Raw genomic sequence first — 22,880 nt, 5'->3', positions numbered from 1 at the left:
CGTGCCCTGGATGTGCATCCCTCAAATCTCCATCAACTGCAAGATGCTATCCTATCAATATGGGCCAACATTTCTAAAGAATGCTATCAGCACCTTGTTGAATCAATGCCACGTAGAATTAAGGTAGTTCTGAAGGCAAAAGGGGTCCAACACCGTATTAGTATGGTGTTCCTAATAATTCTTTAGGTGAGTGTATGATTTTTGGTTGCTCTATATTACACTTTTTGTGAGGCATGGTAACTAAAAATAGTTGTTTTGGCACCATTTAAATTTTTTATTTACAATGCTCATCTGACAGGTTAGATCATGTGGTAATTTTATAGAGCTGGTTGTTACGGACGCGACAATACCGAATATGACTACTGTTTTGGTTGTTTATTTCAGTTTCACATAATAAGGCATTTTTGAAAAAAAAATATTTTTAGTGTCTCCATATTCTGAAAGCCATATTTTTTTTTTGTCTTATGTAGGGGCTCATTTTTTTTGGTATGAGATGACAGTTTGATTGGTACTATTTTAGGGTGCGTATGACTTTTTGATTGCTTGGTATTACACTTTTTGTGATATAAGATGACAAAAAATGGCTTTTTTGACACCTTTTTATTTTTTTACGGTTTTCACCTGAGGGGTTAAGTCATGTGATATTTTTATAGAGCAGGTCGTTACGGATGCAGCGATACCTAATATGTATACTTTTATTTACTTATTTATGTAAGTTTTACACAATGATATCTTTTTTTGAAACAAATAAAATCATGTTTTAGTGTTTTTGGGCAATTGTCTAGTAGGATATCATTTTTGCAGCATGAGATGACGGTTTTATTGGCTCTATTTTGGGATGCATATGACTTTTTGATCACTTGCTATTACACTTTTTGTGATGTAAGGTGACAAAAAAATGGCTTTTTTTTTACACCATTTTTGTTTTTATTTTTTTATGGTGTTCATCTGAGGGGTTAGATCATGTGATATTTTTTATAGAGAAGATCGTTACGGACGTGACAATACCTAATATGTATACTTTTTTTATTTATGTAAGTTTTACACAATGATATCATTTTTTAAACAATAAAAAATCATGTTTTAGTGTCTCCATAGTATGAGAGCCATAATTTTTTTCAGTTTTTGGGCGATTGTCTTAGGTAGGGTACCATTTTTGTGGTATGAGATGACGGTTTGATTGGCACTATTTTGGGGTGCATATAACTTTTTGATTGCTTGCTATTACACTTTTTTGATGTAAGGTGACAAAAAATTGCTTTTTTTACACCGTTTTTATTTAATTTTTTTATGGTGTTCACCTGAGGGGTTAAGTCATGTAGTAGTTTTATAGAGCAGGTTAATATGGATGCAGCGATACCTAATATGTCTCTTTTTTTTTTTTTTTTTACATTTAACACAATAAAAGCATTTTTTAAACAAAAAAAATCATGTTTTAGTGTTTCCATAGTCTGAGAGCCATATTTTTTTTTTTTTTTTTTGGCGATTGTCTTATATAGCAACTCATATTTTGCGGGATGAGGTGACGGTTAGATTGGTACTATTTTGGGGGGCATACGCCTTTTTGATCGCTTGGTGTTGCACTTTTAGTGATGTAAGGTGATAAAAAAAATTTTTTTAGCACAGTTTTATTTTTTGACGGTGTTCAACTGAGGGGTTAGGTCATGTGATATTTTTATAGAGCCAGTCGATAAGGACAAAGGGATTCCTAATATGTCTACTTTTATTTTTTTTCCCTATTTTTACAATTTTTTTTACTTTATTTTAGGAAAAGGAAGCTTTTTTTTTTGCTTGAAACGTTAATTTTTTTTGTAAAACTTTATTTTTGTAACTTTTTTTCACTTTATTATTTTTCCCACTCTGGGACTTCAACTTTTGGGGGTCTGATCCCCTTTACAATGCATGACAATACTTCTGTATTTTAATGCATTGGCTGTAAGTGTATTACACAGTGTAATACACTTACAGCTTCCTGCCTGTGAGATCCAGGGGGCTAGATCTCACAGGCTCTCCCGGAAGGCAGCCACGATGCCTAAGGAAGGCATCGGGCTGCCTTCCCTGCCATCGGGTGCCCGTCACCGCAGCGCGGGGACCCGATGGACACCCTGCACACTTCTGAAGTCTGCACCTGCCGCGGTCATCGCTGACTGCGGCCGTGCAGGGGCTAATGCACCGGCAACTGTGATTTCACCGATGCCGGTGCATACAGCAGGGGTCCGGCTATTAGTGACTGCCCGGTCAGCGTGGCGCACATGTATGGCGCTGGGCGTTAGGTCGCGTCTGGTTGCGCCGTACATGTACGGCGCTGGCAGTTAAGGGGTTAATATGGATGGGTCTTCTGGATAGGTCTTCAATATCAAATCTGCGGAGGTCTGACACCCGGCACCCCCGCCGATCAGCTGTATGCGGAGACGGCGTGCGCACTGCGCACGTGCCGTCTCCCTTCGCTCTTATTGTCCGCTGTCTCTGCCTATGGCAAGGACCATAGACTGCAATGGTAAACAGAAAGAGAGAAGGTAGGTGGCACACTGCGCACCCTCTCCCCATACAGCTGATCGGCGGGGGTGCCGGGTGTTGGACTCCCACCGATCTGATATTTATGACCCATCCTGAGGACAAGTCATCAATATTAAAATGCCCAGACAACTCCTTTAATCACCCCCCACCCCAACTTGCAGGGCTAATTAGCATATCAAACAAACATAATTTTCTGCTGATCAAAAAGGGCGCTATCGCTAAGAACGGTAGGGTCCTAGAATGCCTGGCCATGTGTCACATCCACCGGTGACAGATTCCCTCTAACGATATAAGTAGGGTTGGTAATTGTGATGCTTCTCGTTTGCAGCTTTCGCCCAGATGAAGGCCATCACTGTCATTTTGTGTTTGCTTTACAGAAAGCACAGGCCGCCTCCGTCTCAGATGTCCTGCCTCTCTGTGAACCCCAGCGTACTACAGAACAAGACTGTGCCCAGGGCCCAAGCGGCGGGTCTTGTGGGAACAGGAGTCCGCCCCGCAGCTATCTTACGCCGGCCAGGATTCTGCGCCTGGTTCTCATTTTCACCCCTGCCTTCAAATCCCGAAGTGTAAAATGGTCTGAGAACACATCAAGGGAAAGGGACCAGTCACACATCTCTCCCAATGACCAAATCCCATCGCTGGTGGTTGCGCCGACGTCCGCTACCGTGCAAGGAATAAATTGGAACGCCCTTCTAAAAAATTTGGTAATGGATCTTATTAATATCCTAATCATTCTTTCTTTGCCATAACTTCAGACAAGTTCAGGAAGGTTCAAAAAGGTGTCTCTGGGTCCAAACTGAACATGACACGAATGATTTGTATCATAAATAAGTTAAAGACCCCGAGAGCTGTCAGATCCTAATCATTTCCACACTGACGTGAAAGGGCCGGGAGCCGAGCTCTTGGTAGCTGGCTGTTTCGGGTTAACCCGCGTGACACAGATTTCCACATATCTCATGTATGTATGTGTTTATGTAACATCAGATATGTCTTCATAACCTACGCTGCCCGTCCATGCTGAAACCTGATGCCGTACAGACCTGCAATCCAAATTCATCATGTGCGCGCCGCACTGCGACTTTAACCAGAATGCTACGGTTTTTTTTTCTTGAGTGTCGGCTTAATTTATGTCACTAAAGGGGCTCTCCGCTTGGGACACTGTCATCGGAAAGTAAGCGATCCGCTGGGAACCGAGCAATGCACTGTAATATACAGAGAACATAGGAATGAAGCAATACGGGCTCTCCACCAGTGATGAGCGGCAGGGGCAATATACGAATTAGCGATATTTCGCGATTATTTGGGCGAATATTCATCATATATTTGCGAATTCGAGAATTCGTGATCTCGTCATTATTTTCTTGATTGCGAAAAATCGGAAAATTCGCGGTCAACACTACTCCTATGGGCAACTTTCCTATTGGTTGCTAGGGATGTTGCTAAGTGCCGATATGCGCGATAAATTTGCGATTAGAATATTCGTGAATACGAATATATAGCACTATATTCTCACAGTGGCGATATTCGCGATTAAAATTTGCGATTCGAATATTCGCGCTCAACACTACTCTCCACGTAATAGATAAGGGTTCTTGAAGCAGAGCGACCACCTCTCCTGATACGTCTAATTGCATCCCCCTTCTGGATTCTGGAGCATCCACTCTTATGTCTCTATGATGTGCCATTCCTCTATTATTCCTGCTAGAAGTTATGAATTACTTACTAGCAGTTTGCAATGAAGGTCCATCTTATAACTCTATGTTGCGCCATTCCTCTATTATTAATAATAATCTTTATTTCTATAGCGCCACCATATTCCGCAACGCTTTACAATTCAGAAGGTTCATGTACAAAACAAAAGACATCACAACGTAACTGGCTAATATACAGCTGGAACACTGGGAGGGAGGGAGGGCCCTGCTCGCAAGAGCTTACAATCTATGAGTTATTCCTGCTAGAAGTTATGAATTACTAGCAGTTTGCAATGAAGGTCCATCTTTTAACTCTATGTTGTGCCATTCCTCTATTATTCCTGCTAGAAGTTATGAATTACTAGCAGTTTGCAATAAAGGTCCATCTTATAACTATATTTTGTGCTATTTCTCTATTATTCCTGCAAGAAGTTACAAATGACTTACTAGCCGTTTATAATAAAGGTCCACCTGCGTGTTACCAGTTGGAGGTATGTCACAGCACTGATTGGATAGTGTCCGACTGTGCAGGGACACCCCCCAACTGGTAACACCTCTGCGCTAGTTTTTCCTACTTCTGAGGCCTCATGCACACGACAGTATATTTTCACGGTCCGCAAAACGGGGTTCCGTTGTTCCGTGATCCGTGTCCGTTTTTTCTTCCGTGTGTCTTCCTTGATTTTTGGAGGATCACCAGACCAGAAAAGTGAAAAAAAAAATCTAAGTCACGTTTGCCTTGAAAATGATAGGAAAAAAAACGGACGCAGATGTCAATCTTGTGTGCCTCCGTGTTTTTTCACGGACCCATTGACTTGAATGGGTCCGTGAACCGTTGTCCGTCAAAAAAATAGGACAGGTCATATTTTTTTTGACGGACAGGAAACACGGATGAACAACAGTGCATTTTCCGAGTTTTCAACGGACCCATTGAAAGTCAATGGGTCCGCAGAAAATCACGGAAAACGCCACAACGGACACGGATGCACACAACGGTCGTGTGCATGAGGCCTAACAGGAATAATATAGAAATGGCACAATGTACAGTCATAAGAACAGATGCTCCAGAATTGGTATTACATGGGGAATACAAGCAGTTACTAAACCAGAGCTGTCAGTAGAGGGGACGGGATATTTTTGGGGCTAAAGTGATGCTGCACAATCTGTTAATATAAGCCACTTTGCAATGTAATCACGCAGTCGAAGCGTCGTGGATCCCGTCTAGATTGCTCCCAATGGATTTGCTGACGTCCTGTACATGCATTGCTGTGATCCCTACGTTGTACGGACTGCCACATACAAAGCGTACGGATTACCTCTGAACATGTGCGGTATAAACTCGCTCCGCTTGCTTTATGCATTGCCTTGTGTATCACCAGGGAGTTGTACCGGGGGCCCTTGATGTTGGCTGGACTGACAGCACAAAGCAGTCTGGGAACCGTAGTCTCTCATTACTGGAAACTGCAGTGGACTGGGAGAACGGGGGCATGCCAACAGAACCAGAATAAATGGAAAATCCCCCCCAAAAAAAAAGTACTGTGAGGGGGGACTTACTGCAGCATTTATAATGCAGTCTGACCCTTTTAAAAAAATCCTATAGATGTGTCCCAGGCTCGTCCATTTTCAGCAGCCCCATGGAAATGTATGGAGCACTGTCGAACACTGCTCACTCTGGGACCTGGACCTATCTGATGTTGGAGACATATCCTAGCGAAATGTCACCTATGTCTCAGATGAGACGACCCCTTTAAGTATAATTAAGCATGCCTGTGCCCAGTGGAGGGGACTCTGTCCCTGCGGCTGAAACACGGAGACTAACGGTATTTTCACACTTGCGGCAGAGGATTCCGGCCGGATCCCGAAATCCAGACGCAAACTGATGGCATTTGTCAGACGGATTGGGATGCAGATCCGTCTTAAAAATGCATTGAAATACAGTATCCGTCTCTCAGGTGTCATCCGGAAAAACGGATCCGGTATAAATTTTTTTTGCATTTTTAAAGGTTTGCGCATGCGCAGACCGGAAAGCCGGATCCGTTTTACCAGAACACTTAATGCCGGATCCAGCACTAATACACTTTAATGTAAATGAATGCATTCCAGCAAGTGATCAGTATTTTTGGCCGGAGAGAAAACTGCAGCAGGCTGCGGTATTTTCTCCGTCCAAAAAACGTAAGAGGGACTGAACTGATGCATCCTGAACGGAGTGCTCTCCATTCAGAATGCCTTAGGATAAAACTGATCAGTTTTTTTCCGGTATTGAGCTCCTAGGACGGAACTCAATACCTGAAAACATAAACGCTAGTGTGAAGGTAGCCTAAGAAATTAAAAAGGATCTCTTGCCTCCGCTGACATGTCTGTTTTAGTAAATACTTATATTTCCTATCAAATAACAATTCTGGGGCGTTTATTCCTAAGTTGGTGTACGGTTCCAATGTTATTCCTCCTAGAAATGTATTAAACTAAATTGACAACATTGCACTAGTCAAAAATGGCATGTCCCTAACACAGTCTGGCACTGATTGGACCGTATAGAGTACACTCAATTGATTCATTTCCTGGAGGAATAACAGGGGAATGGTACCATACAGAGCTCATTAATGCCATTAAACCGGAGAGCAGACAGGACCTGTGGAGTAACATGGCAGACTGGAGAGGGCTGCTATACTGTGACGTATTCTACCTGCCCTGCCACATTGTGCCAAACTCTCAGGGCGGCCTAGCCTATAGAAATCTATACAGGCCTCCACCTTCCCTGTGTCATTTATAGCACTGGTCTCTGTGGCACAGGGGCTTTTGGACGCCCTCAGACACTAGGCGCAGAAGGAAACCCAAGAGTTTCTGGATCTGCGTCTTGGCCTGCGACCGCTTCCCATGGGTCCCTCTAGGCCCCCCTGTGCAGCAGGAGTCGTACAAACCCATCTGGATCGATTTAAAGGATCTGAGACAATTGTATTGCGGACAATGAAGGGAAATCTTAATTTTGCAGACAATAATGGAACCTCCCGGAGAGCATTTGGAAGCATTTCCACAGCAGTTATGGGAATTCTTACATTTTATAGAGCACTTACAGTCATTTTACCAGCGCTGGTGCATTCCTTTATCTGCCTGTTTACATGGACGTATCACTGGCGGATTCCACCTGCAGGAATCTGTGAAAGCTGAGTGACCTGTAGATCATGTACCTGATCACTGCAGATTCTATCCTCTGCATGGCCAACCCAGAGAACAATCTGCAAGCGTGCTGCAAATCGGGACATTTTACTATAAAAAATAAATAATTTATCAAAATTAACCTTTTTAATGCATGATGCTGGCATGAGTGTCCGGGGGATGTAGGGATCGAGCTCACCAGCTGTGTTCGCTCCATAAATGGTGACCATAAAACAAAGCAGGCGTCCAGGTTCGGAGATGACGCCGATTCTGGTCATTTAGCTTCACAGATGTCACTGTCAATAGCGACCACTGCATCTGTAGGTTTAGGCCTCCTGCACACGAACGCGTGCGCCGCGTTGCCGTATTGCGGACGGCATTTGCACACGGGTGCCGTTCCGCGGGCATTCCGCATCACGGATTCGCTTCAATGGGTCCGCAAATCCGGAGATGCGGAATGGTGCGGGATGGAAACACGGAACGGAACCTGACGGGAGCACTGCGGAGTGCATCCGTGGGGTTTCGTCCCGTAGTTCTGTTCCGCAAAAAGATAGAACATGTCCTATCTTTTTGCGGAACGGCCGGATCGGGGACCCATAATAGTAAATGGGTTCGCGATCCGCTGCCGCTGCCCCATAGACGGTGTTCGTGCATTGCTGACCGCAATTTGCGGACCGCAGCACGACCACAGGGCGCACGTGTGCAGGAGGCCTTAGACATAGAGAGGGGGCTTTGCTCTGTTGCTGCAAGCAATCAGAAGGTCACATGTTCAAGTCCTCTAAGGGGACTAAAAGGTACAGTTAAAAAAAGTTTTTTTTTAAAAGTAAAAAAAATCTTAAAAATTTATATCCCCCCTTTTCCTAAATATATATAACTATATATATATATACTGTATATATTAATTTATATATAGGATACATAAATAGATATGAGACAAATAAAGAAATAGATAGATAATAAAATGAAAACATCCAAAAATGTCCAAACTATTAAAATATTTAAAAAAAATTCGGCATGGTGCCTTATCCCCTCAAAGAATTGAATAAAAGATTATCGAAAAGTCGTAAATGCCCCAAATGGTACCAATAAAAACTGTTCACCCTACAAAAAACAAGAAAATAATAAAAAAAAATTTTTATGTTTTTCAATTTTTTTTATTTTTTTATAACATACTAAAAAAACTATACAAATTTACTATCACCACAATTGTGCTGACCCGCAGAATATGGACATGTCATGTTTAGGGCACAGCTAATGCCGTAATATCAAAACCCAAAAAACTTTGGCGGAATTTGGCATTTTTTTGTTATTTCATCCCACAAAGTATTTTTTTTCCAATTTTCCAATGTGGTCAATTAAATGGTGCCATTAATGGAAAAGTGTCACTTTTATGGCTTTACTTTACAGAAGCATTGTGTTCAAAAATAAAATAAAAAATAGCAGCTAAGTTTTAAAGATAGAAAATTGTCCTTCTGAGGGCTTCCATATCTAAAGGCATCTGTGTAGTGTGTCACTGCAAGACACACACACAGAGATGCCTTATGGCAAAAAAAAAGTCTATAGACTGTAGATAGATATAATATATAATAATAATATAAAGATATAAAAATATCTAAAAAAAATCTAAATATCTTAAAATATAAAAAAAATGGACACAATTATCTCATCCTAAAAAGAAAAAAAAATTAGATGACACATTCCCTTTAAAAATTGCAACTTGCCCTGCTATAAAAATAAATAAATAAATGGAAATGGAAAAAGTTGTGGAAAGGTGAAAAGTAAAAAAAAACACAAAAACAAACATTGGCTCAGTTATTAAGGGGTTAAATAATATGCTTTATCTGTAGATTCATTTTTCATATTACGGCCTCATGCACACGACCGTGTTTTGTTTCCGTGTCAGGTCTGTTTATTTTGCGGATAGGATGCGGACCCATTCATTTCAATGGGTCCGCAAAAAATGCGGACAGCACATCGTGTGCTGTCCGCATCAGTATGTCCGTTCCGTTGCCCCGCAGCAAAAAAAAATAGCGCATGTCCTATTTTTTTCTAGTTTGCGGACAAGGATAGGCATTATTACAATAAATCCGCAAAAAAACGGATGCCATACGGACCGCAAAACACATACGGTCGTGTGCATGTAGCCTAACATTTGAGGAACTTTCTGTGTTCTTCTAAATAAAGGTTTTGTCCAGTAGATGGCGCTGTAGATCAAAGTTAAAAGTATTTCACTTTTTGTCTATTGCAGCTTTTTGCTGGGACAACCCTTCCAATGTGTTGGGTTATTCAGAAATGTTTTTTAACCATCGCTGTGTAAAAAAATGACAACAGTTGTAGCAAAAATTAACAAAAAACAAACAAAAAAAAATGCAGTTTTCTTAAACACTTCATGCCGCTGCAGAACAGAATTCCACTGGTCACAAGTCAATCGAATTTTATGTGACCTGGGTTTACATGGTATTATTTTGGGCAGTCTTATCTATTCCGATCCCATCGCTAATGATAATTTCTCGGTGTAAATGATCAGATTCAATTATTTTCTCTTGACATTCATCATTGCCATCATTGTTGAAGGGGTTGCCCCATAATTAAAGGGGTTGTTCACTTATATAAATTTATCCCTCCAGGTCATCAAGTGTCATAGGGACAAAACTGCTGACAGATGCTCCTTAAACCCAGCAGTGAGTTGTGTAACACAACGGCAATGATGATATTATAAACTATACGGCTACAGCTACACGGCCAGGAGCAAATTCGAAAAAGAGGAGAAGTCCCATGTCTCATTATACTTTTCTCTCCATTCATGATCCTACTCCTGAATATGCAGAAACCTGACGGCCTTGCCATACCCTAATAATACTTTAATACTTGCTCCTTACTCCTTCCATTCACAACGTCTGCCGTATGAACTCAATGCGCCCATTACAGAGCATGTCCTCACATTTCCATTAGATAGTTCTAGCAGGAGTTATGAGTACACAGCAGGCAGTGGATGCTTCTGGTTCGCTTGAAACAGATTTTAATCCAGACACTACCAAAAAAATAACCTCCCCCAATGCCACATGTAGACCCCAAGTGAATAAGCTGTCAGCATTGCACATCTCTCTTATCTGGACATACATAAAGGCCTGGTTCACACGTGTTCTTCTGTCTGGCTGCTAGAAGCAATATTCCCATACAGTATGGAGTCTGAACGGAATAGGTTCCATCAAAAGAAGAGGACTACCCTTCATATATTGGAGACCAACCCTAGGCAATGGCCACCACCCACTGCTGATCCAGTGAGAAGCTAGTGCTACCAGAAAAAGTGACCTCTTACTGCTGCATCCATTGCAATATATGGACACCAGAGCTGTTTTTGCAGAGACTGTGGCATAATGGAAGGTCCAGAAGACCTCATGAGTGGTCAGATAGGGTCATGGATGGACTGGCCATAGACCCTACAGGGAAATTTCCCTAAGAGCCGATGCCCATGGGGCCACCCAAGCACTCCCTTGGCCGCCAACCAGGTACAAAAAGATCTGATGTTCTCAGCTTTATTTAGGCTACTTTCACATCTACGTTGTGCTGTCCGGTTTTGAGATCCGGCACAGGCAGCACAACGCTTCAGTTCATTTTCAATGGGGACAAAACTGAACAAACTGGAACGGAGTGCCCACCATAATGTATTTCATTCCGGTTTGTTGCTTCCCCGTGCCGGACACAAAATCACTGCAAGCAGTATTTTTGTGTGAGGCATGGGACACTGAAGAAGCCGGATCCAGAACCAAAAACCATGGAAGTCAATGGCCCCTTGACTTACAATGGTTTAAGTGCTGGATCCGGTTTCTTTGTTTTCAATAGAATGCAACCGGTCCCATTCTAAATGCAGCCGGTTGTCGTATTAGAAAGGAAGCATTTTGCTGTGGTTTTGAGATCCCCTGCCGAATCTCAAAAACGGACAGCAAAAACGGAGATGTGAAAGTAGCATCAGGCACTTATGCACTTGGCCGGCACCTGCGGGAGCCCTCCTCAATTCAACTGTATTGCCATGGTATCATACCGGGGTCTGGGCGGCAGTATTTTGTGCTGCACTGTGGTTTCTGATTCTGCCGGGGCGGTATAGTGTTCTGCACTGTGGTATCTAGTTCTGCTGCGGCAGTATAGTGTTCTGCACTGTGGTATCTAGTTCTGCACTGTGGTATCTAGTTCTGCTGCGGCAGTATAGTGTTCTGCACTGTGGTATCTAGTTCTGCTGCGGCAGTATAGTGTGCTGCACTGTGGTATTTGGTTCTGCTGGGGCGGTATATTGTGCTGCACTGTGGTATTTGGTTTTGTTGGGACGGTATATTGTGCTGCACTGTGGTATTTGGTTTTGTTGGGGCAGTGTTTTTGTTACGGCCTTTACTGTTTGCGCCGTGACACTTGTGCCATGCTTGCGGTTGCTGGTGGCAATGTGACAAGTGGTGGCTTGTGTGTGCACTTCCCCTTTAAGTTGTAGCCTTTCCCTGTCTGGTGCTGTAAGGGTTAACTCCCTGACTGGGTGTGGTCACTTGGGTTTTATCTCTTGTGGCTTCCTGGCTGGAGGCAGTTGTACTTCAGCTGTTGTTGGTGCTGGAGCTCTGCTCCAGTCCAGGGTTTTCTATCTGCCCAGTCCTTGAGGACCACCTTGTAGGACATCAACGTCATCTGCAATGTCATTCCTTTGTCTCTCCCTTATCCTCTATGTACCCAACCTCACTTGTATGTTTGGTGTGGGTTTATTTTCAGGGTTTGTTGTACGTCTTGTTTGTTGTTACATGTCTGTTGTTGGTGTTTGTTCCTGCATGTATGCAAGACATTTTCCCTGTGTGTGTTGTACCTCCGAAAGGGGGCTGGTTTCCCGGCTTCAGCAGGTAACTGAGTTGTCTTGTTCTTACCTGCCGATCCTCTTGCTGCATATGTTCTTTCCCTTTCCCTGCTGCTAGGCCATTAGAGACTTCTGTTCATCCGTGTCTGGGAAGAACAGGTCGTCTCTCCCCTGCTCCTATGTGAGGGATTATCAGGGTGACTCAGGGCCAAAGGTATCCTGGTATGAGCCGTCCTTCCATCCAGGTCCACTCATACGGTGAGGAGTTAGGGTGAGGAGTTACGCTGGGTTCACACCTAGGCGTTTCTCAAACGCGCGTTTCTATGCGCGTTTTTGTCGCGCGTTTTATGCGCGTTTTTTTTAATAGTGAACGCGCGTTTGACGCGCGTTTGGGTGATTGACAGCAGTGTTGTCCAAAGAGTCTATGGCCCAAACGCGCCAAAAAAAGCTCCTGTACTTTGAGCGTCGGGCGTTTTACAGCGCGATCGTACGCGCTGTAAAACGCCCAGGTGTGAACCCTTCCCATAGGGAATCATTGGTTCTTGCCTGTTGTGCGTTTTACAGCGCGTAGGAACGCGCTGTAAAACGCTCAGGTGTGAACCCAGCGTTAGGGTGAGGATTAGGGACGCTTTAGGACCTGCTCCCTGCCAGTAAAGTAACGTAATTTTTTTAAGAGAATAATAGGTGCTTTAAGAGAATAATAGGTGCTTCCCCTTTATATCTGAAATTGTACGGTGGAGGGTTTTCCCCACTCCCCACCGTGGCAGTTTTGTGCTGCACTGTGATATTTGGCTCTGCTGGGGCGGTATTTTGTGCTGCACTGTGGTATTTGGTTCTGCTGGGGCAGTATATTCAGGGGTCGAGTCGAGGGGGAACGCCGTTCCCATTCTCTCACCCATAAGCAGAGTAGGCAGTAGCTCCCTGCTGCCGCCTGCGCCACGCCCCCTACTGACATCATCTCCTTCTGTCGGCCAGATACACTGCAAGTATGTTCAGTCACTTCAGGCAGAGCATTCGCAGCTGACACATAGCTACGAGATCATTTAGAATGCCTTTCAGAAAAGTTTGTCCTGGGATTCGAACTCACGACCTCTACACATCAGAGGCAAGGCATTTACCCTCACAGCCATGAAAGCTGTCTGGGTAGTTGCTTAAAAAAAAAATTTAAAAAAAAATTAAAAAAATTAAAAAAAAAATATAAGACTTCTACTGATACCTAGTATACTGATACCTAGTGTACAACCATACACATGACAGCTGCCTACTGTGTATGGATGTAGCAGAGCTGGGTGTGTTGGGGCAGCTGTCATATGTATGGTTGTACACTAGGTATCAGTACACTAGGTATCAGTAGAAGTCTTATTTTTTTTTTTTTAAGCAGCTAACTAGACAGCTTCCTTGGCTATGAGGGTAAATGCCTTGCCTCTGATGTGTAGAGGTCATGAGTTCGAATCCCAGGACAAACTTTTCTAAAAGTGTTTTTTTTTTTTAAATACCGGACTGTTACTTTACTGCCACGGGGGAGGGGGGCTATTGGCGCCATGATACTGGCACATAAAAGGGGGTAGGAGAGAGGCACTTGATACTGGCACATTAGGGGACAGGGGGAGAGGATGGCACTATGATATTAGCACATGGGGGGGCAAGAAATGGACATGAATCATGAGGGGCAGAAATGTGAAATGATGGGGGGGGGGGCAAGAAATGGACATAAATCATGAGGGGCAGAAAATGGACATGAATAATGAGGTGTCAGAGGCTGCAGGACAGTGACTGGCAGCAGGGTGGCACACACTTGTGTACAGGGGTCAGGGCACACCTGCTGCTTGACTAGGGGCCATAGATTCTGACTGGCACAGGGTGCCCAGCAGTGGCACATGGAGAATAATAGGTGGCACAGACTGTCTAAAGGGCTATGAATGGTACAGGGTCAGGGGTCGAGTCGAGGGGGAACGGGTGGGAACGGCGTTCCTGCACTTTTTTCACAGCAGGAACGCTGTTCCCGTTCTCAGGGCCGGCGCCACCCATAAGCAGAGTAGGCCACCGCGTAGAGCGCACTCTGCCTGGGGGCGCCGGCAGGAGTCCGAATCCCAAGCAGTAGCTCCCTGCCGCCGCCTGCGCCCCGCCCCCTACTGACATCATCTCCTTCTGTCGGCCAGATACGCTGCGAGTATGTTCAGTCACTTAGGGCAGAGCATTCGCAGCTGACACATAGCTACGAGATCATTTAGAATGCCTTTCAGAAAAGTTTGTCCTGGGATTTCCTTTAGGTGTTACAGCAATCAAATGATATCAAAGTTATATTATAACACCTAAAGGAAAAACATAATTTAAAAAATATGCTGTTTCTCTAAATGACCTGATGTTGATAGTAGTGTTAATAGAGTCTCAAAGGTTTGTAAAAATAGTGTACCTGCTTCTATAGACCTTTGAGACTCTATTACCACTACTTTTAGCATAAGATCATCTGGAGAAACATCAGGTTTTTTAAATTATTATTTTTTCTGTAGGTGTTAGAGCAATCAAATGGAGGGGGAGAAATGTGACATAGGTGCATCTTATAGGGCGAAAAATACGGTACTTTCTTGCGCCTCCTCCCAACCTCCCCTGCCCTTTGCGTACGCCGCGCGCCGTGACGTGACGCGGAGGTATTTGGGTGAGTTCCCACACTTTTTTTCCCAGGACTTGACCCCTGAGTATATTGTTCTAAACTACGGTATTGTTGGCCCTGCCTACCTCCTGTGCTGCTTCGCGATCTGTCAATTTGAGCCCGCCTAGAACATGGGGACACTTTTAGTTTTTTTCCAGGGCCACTTTATGTTCCCAGTCCTCCCCTGGATGGGGCCTTCCTCAGAATAATTTTGTAGCAGAACCTCTACCTGGAAATACTGCAGTTCTCATCATGTCCTACAAGATGTGGATGATAGGAGTTGCTAGCCTGCCATACAGTACACTTACAGTTACCCTACACTCTCCATGGATGAAAGCTGCTTCTCATCAGCTCTGAAGACAGAGTTCACATGGAGAATCATATGTGCATTTCTCCAGCCCTCTGTCCTTTAGTCTTTTCAGATGTTCATGAGGGAATGATAGAAAATTCATCATCATCTCCAGTGCACCTGTAAGCCATTACCCCAGAGCCCTCCTGGCATTTACCAGCACAGGCCAGGGAGTGATGGATCACAACATGTATGGGTCCAGCCCAGAGCTCATCCATCTCCTGGACTCCACTGATCTGCCTCAATGTGGGACATTATTATTCCTCATCCCCTGAACTCACTGATGATGAGATAATTCTTCCCTATGGAGACTCATTACTAATTGTGCAGCTATATTGCAGTATTATAGCCCCCTGAGTATAGTGGGTGATTGTTGTAGGGCCCCTGTCTGCTATATTACAGGAGCATATAGGGGCTCATACATCGCTGCTCCTCAACCAGGAAAAGGGCTCTGGACATTGCAGACAAATGTGTCCCCATTTTGGGGGTGAGGAGAAGGGGAAGGTAGAAGCAGGTTTTATACTGATGTCCCCTGCGCACTGGAGACAGAGAGACAGGAATCTCCTGACACCTGATCTTATCTTCTAAGATGTCTCTGCAGGAATTACCCTGAGATCATGCATCTTCTACATCTATCTATCTAATATCTATCTCCTATCCCTCATATATATCTAATCTATCTATCTAATATCTATAAATCTATCTACAGTATATATATATATATATATATATATATATATATATATCTCATCTCATATCTATTTATCTATATATCTAATATCTATAAATCTATCTTATATCTATCTACTATTTATCTCCTATCTCATATATCTATCAATCTCATATCTATCTATCTATCTATCATCTAGGTATCTCATATCTGCCAATGTACAAGATCAGATTGTACAACTGTATTATATCATATATACTATGCTTTCTATGAATGGATAAACAGACAGCTAGATAGATAATAGACAGTAAAAAGTAAAATATTTATATATATATAGAGAGAGAGAGAGAGAGAGAGAGAGAGAGAGAGAGGCAATAGTTGCTATTATTAATAGTATTATTAGATCTAGATTTTTTATTATTATTATTACCTTACATGTATTGGCATATAACTATTACGCATTGTACCCAGCAGAACACAAGGCACACAGCCAGTATTTCGGCAGCCCCCTGTGCACCTGGCATTGCCCCTGCTGCCCCTACCACCCTCTTCTTACCCTGCTCAGCCTTATAAGTAGCAGTTTCTCACTTGAAGATCGTTAAGAGAAATACAGGTTTCAGAACAGCCTTGTAGGAGCTGAGCCCGAAGTGTTAGGGAGGGAGATGTCAGCAGGAGGACAGTGCTGCCACCTCCCCTGCCCCGAGCCCGATTAATAATAGATATTGGGTGGCTGTGCCCTCTGCAGGGCTCCTCGTCCTCATCAGCAAGCCCATCATGCATAAAGAGGGGGGAGGCTGGAAGCCTGGCTACTTACATGCTCCAAGGCTCTGCTCTTCAGCTCCGACTTGTCTCCTTTAAATCTGCTCCCCCCCATCCCAGAGAATGAAAGATTAATGCCCAGCCAGCAGGAGCAGCTCCTCATAAGCCCCAGCTTACACTGCAGCGCAGGGAGGAAAAACGCACTGACACTGAGAGTGGGGGAACCGCTGGAGTGTGCAGCACTTCATGTCAAAAGCCATGGGTTTTCTGCTAGACTGGAGATCTGACACCTGAGAGGCTGAGAGGAGCCCGAGAGCAGGAAAGTGACGGCACTGACTGAGAGGCTGAGAGGAGCACCAGTCTGCACCCGGGACACTGTATAATATATACCTTCTAGATGTGCTCCGAATGACTGAGGCTGAGAGGAGCCCGGGAGCAGGAAAGTGACGGCACTGACTGAGAGGCTGAGAGGAGCACCAGTCTGCACCCGGGACACTGTATAATATATACCTTCTAGTGCTCTGAATGACTGAGAGGAGCCCGGGAGCAGGAAAGTAACGGCACTGACTGAGAGGCTGAGAGGAGCACCAGTCTGCACCCGGGACACTGTATAATATATACCTTCTAGATGTGCTCCGAATGACTGAGGCTGAGAGGAGCCCGGGAGCAGGAAAGTGACGGCACTGACTGAGAGGCGCACCAGTCTGCACCCGGGACACTGTATAATATATACCTTCTAGTGCTCCGAATGACTGAGGCTGAGAGGAGCCCGGGAGCAGGAAAGTGACGGCACTGACTGAGAGGCTGAGAGGAGCACCAGTCTGCACCCGGGACACTGTATAATATATACCTTCTAGATGTGCTCCGAATGACTGAGGCTGAGAGGAGCCCGGGAGCAGGAAAGTGACGGCACTGACTGAGAGGCGCACCAGTCTGCACCCGGGACACTGTATAATATATACCTTCTAGTGCTCCGAATGACTGAGGCTGAGAGGAGCCCGGGAGCAGGAAAGTGAGGGCACTGACTGAGAGGCTGAGAGGAGCACCAGTCTGCACCCGGGACACTGTATAATATATACCTTCTAGATTTGCTCCGAATGACTGAGGCTGAGAGGAGCCCGGGAGCAGGAAAGTGAATGCACTGACTGAGAGGCTGAGAGGAGCACCAGTCTGCACCCGGGACACTGTATAATATATACCTTCTAGAAGTGCTCCGTATGACTGAGGCTGAGGGGAGCCCGGGAGCAGGAAAGTGAATGCACTGGCTGAGAGGAGCACCAGTCTGCACCCGGGACACTGTATAATATATACCTTCTAGACCTGCTCCGTATGACTGAATAGGGGGCAATAAATGACAATAACCACAATGTGTGAGCAATCTGCCTACATATATCACCTATAGATCTGTATCTATAAATGATCCTAATTATCTATCTATATCATCTATTTATCTGTTATCGATTCTTATCCATCTGGCAACATCTATCTATCTGTCACCTATATATCTGTCTGTATCTATACATTATCATCTATCTGTATGTATTTATTATATATTTATCATCTATCTATCCATCCAACTATCTAGCAACATATATCTATCAATTTATCGATCAATCTATCAATCATCTATATATCTATCTGTAAGTATCTATATTTCTGTATCTATCATCTGTTTATCATTTAGCTATCTATATCTAACTCAGAATTATCTACAGCATCTATTGTCTACCATGTATATGTATCTTTCTTCTAACTATCTATAAATTTCTATATCTATTATCTAATCTATCATTTATGTATCTATCATCTATTTTTCACATCTATCTATCTAATATCTATATATATATCCCTCTATCTATCTATTATCTATCTATCTATCTCATATCTATTATCTATCTGTCTATTATCTATCTATCTAATATCTATTATCCATCTCATATCTATCTATCTATCTATCTCTCTCTCTAACTCTCTCTCTATCTCCTTGTAGCTGTCTGACTACCAGTCCACATAACATGATCTTTGTAGATAAAATCCTGTGAAATCAGAGGTGATGGACATAGGAGGCAGGCGGCCAGTTTCCTAGAGAGCATGGCGAGGAGGGGGCAGGGTGGCACTGCCAGGGTCACTTGCCTGTGGCATTTGCTCCAGTTTTTGAGACTCCTTCCTTAAAGGGCTAACAACTATCGTGTTGCGTTTAACTCTTTCCAGACCCCGAGCAGGACCAGACTGGAGAGGTATTTCTAGAGGTCTCCACACTCCAGCTCCTCGGCACTGCTACATCCCCGCTGTCTCCATTCACCTGCTGCCACCTCTCCTGTCTGCAGTCACTTTCTATGACCCCCCCCCCCCCCCAGTCCTCCTCTCCCTCTCCCTGTATTTTGGTCTCTTAACCTCACCCCCTTGAGCTCCAGCCCTCCCCTCCCCAGCCTTTATCTCCCTCCTCTCTGCACTCCTGGGAATCCAGCATTTGCTTCTCTCTCTGCTGCAGTTTGATTTGCTTCCCTAATTGACCTAAATAAGGCTCCTGACTGACAGGCACTTGGGGGCCCCCGGGCACTCAGCACTGAGGCAGAGGACTCATCTCATCGGGAGTCATTCTCCTTATTTCCCTTCAATAATCCAATTTGTTCCTCAAGCTCAACCAATCGGAGAATTCAGCAGAGAAGCGATTCTGTTGCGGCAGGGGCTATTATTTTCTTGTGTTGCCTTCCCCTATGTGTCTGAGCTGGGGTCAGGACTGGCAGGAGGCTTCTTCCCTTCTCCTTGCAGGCAGCAATGTGAAATGATTGCCTTCAGCCTCCCTGATCTTCTCCTGTAGAGCATCTCGCCCAGCTTTACCCACCACCATTGGGCATTGCCACCCTCTCCTCCCTTCGACACGATCACTGGAGACCTCAGCCAAGATGCCTGATGACTCCACGGAGAACCAGAGCTCGACCCCAGCCAGGGTGTCCTCCTTCTTCATCGAGAACCTGCTTGGCACCGATGTTAAAGAAGACAAGAAGAAGAAGACCTCAAGCCCAGAAGAAGAGCCGGCGGTGCGGTCGGCAGGAAGCCATTTCACGGCAGTGTGCTGCCAGCTCTCCCCTTATCACTTCGGCTCCCAGGGCAGCCACCCTCTGAGAGACAACCCCATGGAGTGGTACAGGAGGGCCCAGGCCACCTACATAGGGTGCACCAGTCCGGAAAGTAAGTGCCCCCCACTATTTATCACAGGGAGAGAGCCAGGCACCAGGAAGGTTTCCTGACCTCCTTCTAGAAGGAAATAATGAACTTCCAGAAGCCATGTTGTACATGAATATTGGGTGATGTAGTCATGTAATAATAATGATGCAAAGGAGAAATAATAGTAGCGATTTACTGGGCAAACAGTGCTCTTATAGGAGGAAGAATAAGTCTAGAAATGGTACAATCAGCATGTAGTACTAATTCTGGGGATAATAATAATAATACAATATTCAGGAACTAGTTGTAATAGTAACTTCAATTTTAGGAATTATAATACCTACAATGTTCATGTAGTAATAATAGTATATAGAGAATAGTAATTGTATACAATGATCATGTAGTACTAATAGTATATAGAGAATAGTAATTGTATACAATGATCATGTAGTACTAATAGTATATAGAGAGTAGTAATTGTATACAATGATCATGTAGTAATAATAGTATATAGAGAATAGTAATGCATACAATGATAATGTAGTAATAGTATATAGTAAATAGTAATGTGTGCAATGTCCATGCAGTAATAGTATATAGAGAATAGTAATTGTATACAATGACCATGTAGTAATAGTATATAGAGAATAGTAATGTGTACAATATCCATGTAGTAATGATAGTATATATTAAATAGTAATGTGTACAATGTCCATGTAGTAATAATAATAATAATAATAATAATATAGAGAATAATATAATAATATAATAAAATAATTATGTATACAATCTTCATGTAGTAGTAATATAGGATATAGAGATAAGTATAATGTTCATGTAGTAATAATAGTATATAGAGAATAGTAATGTGTACATTTTTAAAGCAGTAATAATAGAAGTAGTAGTGAATTATAGGAATACTCAAGCATACAATACAGTAGCAGTAATACTACTACTACTACTACTACTACTACTGATGATGATGATTGCATCTGGTGCTGTTGTAGTACGGATAATGGTAGTCTTAGTAATACTGTTATTAATAGGAAGCATACAATATTCCTATAGTAGTATAATAATATAAATAATAATGTATATAATGTTCACATAGAGGCAGTAGTAATAATAGAAATACTAGTAATCTGTAAACAACATATAGTATGTTTATAATAATACTAGTAATATATATATATAGTTATAGAAATGTAGATACGGTTTATATCCTGGTAGTAATGCTGACACAGTATGAGGATGAGAGTATACAATGACCATATATATATCAGTACAGTACAAATCACTGTCACTGTTTCCGGGAGGCCATTGCCCTTTATGCAGAACCTTTCACAGCCCCAATTAGAGGCCATCACTCCCAGTCCTCACTACACACTTTCAAGTTTGTCAGAGTTTGAGCAGAGAATGAGGGGACTGAGGTGTAACCCGGGGATTACGGGTTGTCTGGGTGGCCTCAGGGAAAGCTGCCATATTAGCTCATTCATGTGATACAGGCCCTGGTATTAGGGTTGATGCTGCTGTTATAAACTGCATGTCTCTGGAGAAATATGTCTGTCTGCTCAGGGATGATGATGAGGATGAGGGGAAGGATGAAGCTGTACAAAAATGTAGAGGTAATGATGATGAATTGTAAAGATATTTAAAGGGATAGCTCTGCGATCTGTACAGTTAAGATATACATATAGCAGGGCTGAGAAAGGAATCAGAAATCACCTAATCCCACAGATATGTGACCCTGAAATCCTTATATGTTATATCCCGAGCTGCTGGATATATATAGTGGAGCTGCAAACCTCATTACTGGAGACACATGTGATGGGAAAAATCTGTGAACAGAAAGTTGAAAAGGCAATAAAGGACTATCTATCTATCTATTATCTATCTATCTATCTATCTCTACCTCATATTTATATATCTCTTATCTATCTCATATCTGTCTATCTATCTATCTATCGATCTCTACCTCATATTTATATATCTCTTATCTATCTCATATCTGTCTATCTATCTATCTATCTATCTATCTATCTTCTATCTATATCAATCATCCATCTATCAATTATCTATCTATATATCTATCTATATTTCTATTTACCTCATATCTATCTATCTATCTATCTATTATCTTTCTGTCTATTATCTATCTATTTATCCTCTATCAGGTCTTCTATTAACCACTTTCTTTGGCTCCAGTCATGAAGTCCCTTTTATCCCCCAGAGCCATAGGCCGCAGTTAACCCTTCCCATGCTGGGTGTATTATACATATGTGATGTACATTTTATGTGTGTGTTAATTACTGTACAATAAAATACAATAAACTCCTCTTTCCAACATATTTCTCATGCCCTTTCTCCCCCTTTCCTTTCAGCTAGTGACAGAGATTCTCCGGAGATCTCAGAAGGTTCGGAGAGGCAATGTAGGACCTACAGAAAACAGCACAGTCATGGACCAGAAGACAAAAGAGATGAGGGCTTCCAGTGTAAAGAAGAGGAGAAACTGGAGCAGGACTTAGACCAAAAATCCTCCAGAAAGAAGAAAACCCGCACTGTCTTCAGCAGGAGTCAGGTCTTCCAGCTGGAGTCCACCTTTGATGTGAAGAGGTATCTGAGCAGCTCTGAGAGAGCAGGTCTGGCAGCCTCCCTCCACCTTACAGAGACCCAGGTCAAAATCTGGTTCCAGAACCGCAGGAATAAATGGAAAAGACAGCTTGCTGCAGACCTGGAGGCTGCAAACATGTCCCACACAACCCAAAGGATAGTAAGGGTTCCTATATTGTACCATGAGAACTCTCCTGCCAGCAGCTTGGGCTTCAGCCTACCACATATCTCCCCACCAATGGTAGGCTTCTCCAGTGCTGTCAACTACCCCCTTGCCACTTTCCCTAACTCAGTGCCCTTTATAAGATCTCAGATGACTGGACTTGTCTGATTTGAGATCTTCTAAAGACTATTGGACTTTTCATCCTATTTTGTATTAACTGCATATCTGCTCCTTACATATGACTTGATTGTATGCATTGGCATTGAGAAGGTGCAATAACGTTAACCTGGGGCTTCACTGACAACAAGGGCAGCATTAAACTTTT

The 22,880-nt window shown here is 43.2% G+C and overlaps 1 protein-coding gene across 1 annotated transcript; it reads left to right on the top strand.

Annotated features, from left to right (window-relative positions):
- Positions 1-19,102: 19,102 nt before the first annotated feature.
- HMX1 (H6 family homeobox 1) lies at positions 19,103-22,880 on the top strand. The gene is made up of 2 exons (XM_044280399.1): positions 19,103-19,806; positions 22,164-22,880. The coding sequence occupies exons 1-2, from the start codon at positions 19,521-19,523 to the stop codon at positions 22,721-22,723; spliced, it is 846 nt and encodes a 281-aa protein (XP_044136334.1). The 5' UTR covers positions 19,103-19,520; the 3' UTR covers positions 22,724-22,880.

The sequence above is a fragment of the Bufo gargarizans genome, chromosome 1 (assembly GCF_014858855.1).
Source record: "Bufo gargarizans isolate SCDJY-AF-19 chromosome 1, ASM1485885v1, whole genome shotgun sequence".
Classification (NCBI taxonomy): Eukaryota; Metazoa; Chordata; class Amphibia; order Anura; family Bufonidae; genus Bufo; species Bufo gargarizans.
This window is presented reverse-complemented; position numbering and strand designations above follow the sequence as displayed.

Coding starts and splice junctions, on each gene's coding strand:
- HMX1 (XM_044280399.1), top strand. CDS start 19,521: ATGCCTGATGACTCCACGGAGAACCAGAGCTCGACCCCAGCCAGGGTG. Junction 19,807..22,163: donor AGGGTGCACCAGTCCGGAAA/GTAAGTGCCCCC, acceptor CTTTCCTTTCAG/CTAGTGACAGAGATTCTCCG.